A 6,631-nucleotide genomic window follows, 5' to 3' on the forward strand; every position below is an offset into this window, starting at 1 on the left:
ATGTTTTATTGCTACCTTAGTTTTGTTTTTGTGATGATATTTGCATTTAAATTTCAGATTTTTTGAAATGAATTCTTTAATTTCCTCTGTATCAAGATTATCTCTCTGCAGTAGAACCTATCAGCGGTAATATTCTAAATGTTAATTATGATCTTCAGTAATCAAGAAATGATCTAATCTAATTAAAATGATGATATTAAATTTATTCAATATGGACAATTACAAATCTTTTACAAAAAGGATTGAACTTTTGTACTCTTTTTGATTATTGTATTTAGGTGGATTTATAAAATCTTTAAATATTTAATTATTCTTTATTTAAGTTTTATTTTAATAGGACTTTGAAATCCTTTTTTTGATTTCAAATTTTCTGTATTTGTTGAGTACCCTTTAAACTTTTGACTGAAAGGATGCGGGATTTTTTTCGAATTTGAGAAAACTACATGTGACGTAAAATATTCTGTATTTGCGAGGGACACAATCGGACAGTCAGCTATGTTGAGTTCACACTGTACACCAGTGTACACTCTGTATTTACGGAAATTAGCATGATATTTTGGAGATATAAACAGGGTGTTCTCTGTCCTTGATGAATATTCAAAGGTTTCATGAAACCGTTGTAAATTGGGCATTGGTATCTTGGATTTAGGGTCACTTAAAATTACGCGTACAGTCCCTTTAAGGCTGTGTGTGCATTTTTGGTTTTGTTGCGATGTTAATATTGTTATCATGAAATTCTGACATTTTTTTTAGATCTTTGCAGCTTCCTGTGTCCGCTTTCCATACTTCTACCATTAATAATTTCAAGCTAACAGGTGACAATTTTTTGTCATTTTAATTCTTCAAAAAAAAGCAAAAATTGTCAGAAAACAAAAGGAAAGTAAAAACTGAAAAGACGAAAAAGCGTCTCAAAGCATGACAAACAATATCGATAGCTTGTTAAAAATGTAACGATGAAGGTTTGGTTGCGATATTGAAACAAAACAGATATCAAAAGCTTAGGTTGTAGAGGAAGAAATCCCCGAAAGAGGATTATAAAATCTGAAAATGAGTAGTGTCGGATCCTGGAACCGTAGAAGACCTACTCATTGTCCTCTCCTTTTATATACTCGTTACTTATCATGTATTTACAACTATAAGCAATAACTGTACCTCTAAAGTGGTGACCCCAGAAAACAAATGATCCATGACCGAGAAGGTCCTCATTTAATTCTATATTTCACTCCTTGTATCACATGTCTAGGGTTACCCACAAAATCATAGATTTTTATGACAACCTAGAACTTGACCTTCTATCTTTTTTCTTTTTATTATTATTATCATTATCATTATCATATTAAAAAAGTGTGAGTTGGATATATAAGATCTGTTATGATTTGACATAGGATAGGGATTAGGGGAATAGGCAACTTTTTCGCGATTTTTTGCGTTTTTGTTTCAGAAGTAAAGAAAAAATTTCAACCTTTGATCTTTTTGTAATCTGATCAGGAAAATAATACTTAAAAATAGGAAAATACATTGTCTGTGTTATTGTGAACATTTTAAGTAAGTTTGGACTTTTTTTTCAAACATCAAAATTTCATTTGTTTACAACAACATTGCAGGATATTTGATATTTTCTAGTGGTTTTTAACCTTAAAATAAAAAAATTGTGGGAAATAGTTATTTTTGTTTCTAAATCATATTGACTTTTCGCGCCTCTTATAGTATCAATTTTAGTTTTTAAATGTTGCTCTTCAAGCCTCTATTTTCTTGAAAGATCATTTAACCAACTTTTTCTGTTTTCATTGAATTTCTAATCAACTTATAAAACCACATTTTTTCAATGCAAGATTTTTTTTACCTACAAAGCCCGTTTTGGGTCACTGGGCCGGATTGGTTCAACCGTTTTGTTGTTATTCAAACAACCCAACAAGCAAACTGACAAGTATATATGTAGATGTGTGGAGTGGTGGAGTTACAAAGAAGAAACGAAGAACGGATCCAGGGAGTACCAAGGTTAAAGATGACCGGAGAAGAAAAAGGCTGGCTAAAGCTTTAAGGTAATTAACTTATACATAATATTTGTACTTTTTATCGTTATAAATTATATATACACAAATTTTTAATAGTTTGAATTTTTTTTACGAAAGGAGATGGAGGAGATGTCCTGTTTGATGAGGAGGGGGGAGGTCCCTGCCTTCCAGTGTTTCGGATCCGGATCCGACCGGATCAGGAAACGTTGATATGGATCCGGGTAGCGCCAAAAATTAACCAAAACCATGGAATAAATAAATCAAAATGTCTATATTTTTTTTTTATTTTTTTTTGCTACATTTCGCCCGGTTTCGGAATATATAATAAATATAGTTTATAAATTATAACCTTGCATAACATTTAATAGGGAAAATCCGATTCACAGAATCAAAAGTTACCTCGGATCCGGATCCGGATCCGGATCCGAATCAAAATGATATGGATCCGAAACACTGCTGCCTTCAATTCAAATCTTCCAAAAGATTGGAAGATTTGAACCGAAAATGAAGGAAGGGACCCCCACCCCCCTCATCAACCAGGACATCTCCTCCATCCCCTTTGCATGATTTTTATCAGAATTTTACATTTAAAACTTTATTTGTCTTAATGTTCAATGCATTTTTTATGGTAGAGAAACTCGTTTTATACCGAGTTTCTAACACTCCTTACCCAAAAAGTCATAGTTTGCTTTTGTGATTTACTGATAAAAACCAATTTTAAAAAAAGAGTTTGTAGGAAAATTATTTTTAAAATGTTTGTTTTAGAAAAATGGAGAAGAAGGAGAGGCAGCCTAAACCTGTTATAGAGCTAGAGGTTCCTCAAGTTCTATTTTCTGAATCAAAACTTAGAACCAGGAACTTACAGGTTCCAGAGGATATCAGGTGGGTTTAGTGAAATATAAATCTAGAACCAGGAACTTACAGGTTCTATAGGATATCAGGTGGGTCTAGTGAAATATAAACTTAGAACCAAAACGGTACTCCTTAAACAAAATGATGGAGACACCCACTTTATAAAAACAACAATATCATTTGTAACTCAGATAAAGCTTCATTGGTCACCGTTATTAATAGGGCATTTAGTATTTTAAATATAGGATAACTGAAAATATTTAATTTTGCATCATCATTTTAAGTTTTTACAAATATTTTTTGCACTCTTTTAAAACGTAAAGACAATCAAGCGTAAGATGAAAAATGCTCTTGCAAATATAAAAGTTTTCTCACTTCGGCGGACAACAAAATATACATCATTAATAATTTAACAGTTTAGCATCTAGTGGTTAAAATTGCAATTGTTGAAAGTGGATTTATAAAATCATTGAATAATTCTTTCTCTCATGTTTCAGGGAGGAGAGACACTATTTCTTTAAGGACTGGGCGCTGTATGCGCAGAACCGACACAGGAATTTATTGTTTTTTCAAGTCCAAATAAATAGTTTCATTTTGAAATTTAGAGTTGTCGTTTACACGAATTCCAGAATTCAAAATGATCTGTGATTTTTTATGAATCACTTGAGAATTCTTATTTACTGGAAAAGAAAAGAAACAATATGACAGGAATGAGATTTATGAATTAGATACTAAGATTTTAGCACAGCAAGAAGCATTAGATCAGCTCAGGTAATTTAAACATTTACAAACCAATCGTGGGAGGCAGTTTGGATTGGTGAGGCTAGTTCAACTAGGTGCACCTAGTTCAACCACTAGTTAGTAGTTGAGATATGGCAGCTCAGAAGAATTTGTTCAACTTACTGTACCGACATCTACATCTTATCCATTAATTTCACCGTTCTCAAAGCCGCCTAAGTGAACTTATGAACAGAAAAAAGCAATTGAACTCAGTAAAGCTTGTTCAACTATCCCTTTCTCATCTACAGTTCCCAACTCTGATTTTCAGTTGATTTATGACGATTTTGATAAATTTTGTTTATTTTAGAATGGAAAGTTTGGACTTGTATCTTGCAGCTTGTCAGTTTGATCCAGATCTAATTCCATTTACAGCTAGGGGTCCTACACTTTCTCCGCCCATCAAGGACTATATTCAAGTAAGATTATTTATGTTCTTTCTTCAGTTATTTGTCCATAACAGGGATTAATACTTCCAAAAATACCCCCTCATCCCTGTGAGAAAAAAACGCAATCTTAGTCTTACCTCTTGAATTTATGTATTTATTATTTTTTATATTTCATTTTCCCTGAAGGCTCATATTGCGCGTTAAAAATATCCCAATTCCAAACATTATAATAATTAAGTTAATATAAACAAAATATTTCTGAATTAACTGGTTGCGAAACTTAAAATAACTATTTGTATGAAGCCCTGCCACAATGATGAGACTGTGAGCAAAGAAAAAAGGCAATTTAATTTCTTTTTCTATACTTTAATTGACTCCATTATTATGTTATTTTTTTTACAACACTGAAAGTTGCCTTTTTGTGTTTTTAGTTCCTTGTAATTTTTGTAAGTCACAGAGAAATTTATTTTTAAATTTTAGGATGGAGATTTTAAGGATATTACAAGAGAATATAAGGTAACTATGAGATATTAAATCCATTTTTTTTTAAATTTAATGTAAAACAGCAACAGATTTTAAACCTATTGTTAAAAATTAGTTTTGCAGGGAAAACACAATAAAAAATATAAAATTATTGACTTGGCTTTAAGCAGTTTTTTCTTCTAGAGTTAATTTTAAGTTTTATTCCCATCATAAATATTTGATCATATTAGGAGGTCTGCAATTTCCCCCTCTTTAATTTGTCATTAAAATACAACTTTTTTGTTTCCGTCCTAATAAGGACGTTGAAACTTAAACGTGGAAGTAGGGCGTCCATAAAAGTCTGATTAAATTTGCTTGGATTTTAAACGTCATATTACAGTTGATATGTAGATTTTAGAGGAACTAAGATAAAACTTATTTATTTGATAATATGTTAAAATGTGGACCGAAAACATCGCATTTTTGACAAATAACCGTTACAGAGGAAGATCACTTTTTTAAAAAGATAATTTAAATTTATTAAAAACTATTATTAAATCAAAATATAATAAGATATTAAAGGGAGTGAATGGCAATGTAAGGTAGTTGAACTGAGTATGCAGTGTTGTGGAAAACTTTTTCGGATTCATTTGAGACATATTAAACTTTTTAAAGATCTGTAAATCCTGAGCTTGAGAGCAAATTAGACGTTCAAAACTCGTACTTTGGGGGTGGATACGTCTTCAGAGTGAGTTTTTTAATTATTAATTAACGACGACATAAAATGTAAAAAAGTTCTACAATACACTACAGACGTCATGTATAGGAACATGTTGAGAAAATAAAAATTAATCTTTTTAGCGAAAATAAGTAATCTTGTTCAATTATTAGTTTCTATTATCTCATTATTCTGGTTTCTCATTATTCACAAAGATTTTCTGCGGATTTTCTAGAATATTATTGAAAAGACGACATTTGAAGAACTTGAAGAAATCTGCAAATAAATTCAAAGAAAATAAGAAATTCAATATAATTTTAGCATTGAATTTTTGACAAATTTCTTTTGAGATGTTCCTAACCATCTAATTAGATAACTGTAAAATTTTTACTTTATTTTTCGTTGTCGTTATTTAATAATTAAAAAAAAACTAATTCAGAAGACGTATCCATCCCGAAAGTAGGAGTTTTGAACGTCGAATTTGCGCTCAAGCTCAGGATTTAAATATCTTTAAAAAGTTTAATATGTCTCAAATGAATCCGAAAGAAGTTTTTCTTAACACTTCATACTCAGTTCAACTACCTTACATAGCCGGTCACTCCCTTTAACTAGTGTTAAATTTGAATGAAAATATTTTTTTTGAATTTCTTGAATTCTTTAACTGTTGAAAACTTAATAATTGAACTGTTCAGGTTGTTTATGAGGACACTGAAGCGTTCTTGAAGAAACTCGTCACCAAGGTTCGAAGGAGGAAGAAGAGGAGTTCAGAGGAAGATGATGATTAAATATTTTTTTATTCTCTTCTGCTTGTGAAGTTTAATTGAGAAATAAAAGTGAAATCTGTCATGTAATTATATCTTTTGTTAATTTGAATTGTTGAATTGAGAGATGATTTCGAGATCGTTTTTGTGAATCATTTTTAATCTAGTTTCAAGAATGATGATAATAAGGAAAGTTCTAGTTTTAAACTTTATTGTCAGCTAGAGCCCGTTCTCTCCCTAATAATGTATGAACAGTGGTCGTACTTTGGAGGAGGATAGGCCCTAGGGCCTAGATGTCTCACGCAAAATTCAAACGACCACAATTGAGAGGACGTTATTTTGTCGACCACTGTAATATTAAAAGGAATGGCCTCTACTAGATTTTATCTCTGGTTTGTTTATGTTTTGATTGCAGTACAGTTGTTTGAAATATTCTTTAGGAGACCTGAGCTGGAAACTTTAGAATGGGATATCCTTAATCCCGATCGGTTAATCTGGAGATTAATAACAAGAGGAGAGCAACCATAATTTAATCTGGAGATTAAGAAAAAGAGGAGATCAAGCATTAATCTTTTTATCCACCATTCTTTAGTTTTCAGCTCTGAGCTTTTGAATAAATATTAGGAAACTATATTTATATAGTAAATGTAATCTTAG

The 6,631-nt window shown here is 31.2% G+C and overlaps 1 protein-coding gene across 1 annotated transcript; it reads left to right on the plus strand.

Annotated features, from left to right (window-relative positions):
- Positions 1 to 20: 20 nt before the first annotated feature.
- Positions 21 to 6,064, plus strand: LOC111708793 (39S ribosomal protein L40, mitochondrial). Its single transcript, XM_023482285.1, has 9 exons — positions 21 to 126; positions 754 to 815; positions 1,940 to 2,042; positions 2,781 to 2,897; positions 3,365 to 3,421; positions 3,576 to 3,638; positions 3,955 to 4,063; positions 4,514 to 4,549; positions 5,906 to 6,064. Exons 1-9 carry the CDS (start codon positions 68 to 70, stop codon positions 5,996 to 5,998), a joined length of 699 nt encoding a protein of 232 aa, XP_023338053.1. The 5' UTR covers positions 21 to 67; the 3' UTR covers positions 5,999 to 6,064.
- The last annotated feature ends 567 nt before the right edge of the window (positions 6,065 to 6,631 follow it).

This window comes from Eurytemora carolleeae, unplaced genomic scaffold (assembly GCF_000591075.1).
Source record: "Eurytemora carolleeae unplaced genomic scaffold, Eaff_2.0 scaffold906, whole genome shotgun sequence".
NCBI classification, from domain to species: domain Eukaryota; kingdom Metazoa; phylum Arthropoda; class Copepoda; order Calanoida; family Temoridae; genus Eurytemora; species Eurytemora carolleeae.

What these genes read in the sequence shown, in the direction of transcription:
- LOC111708793 (XM_023482285.1), top strand. Translation starts at nt 68, where the DNA reads ATGAATTCTTTAATTTCCTCTGTATCAAGATTATCTCTCTGCAGTAGA. An exon ending in AGGCTGGCTAAAGCTTTAAG is followed by an intron (nt 2,043 to 2,780) that starts GTAATTAACTTA and finishes TGTTTGTTTTAG; the next exon opens with AAAAATGGAGAAGAAGGAGA. An exon ending in GAAGCATTAGATCAGCTCAG is followed by an intron (nt 3,639 to 3,954) that starts GTAATTTAAACA and finishes TGTTTATTTTAG; the next exon opens with AATGGAAAGTTTGGACTTGT.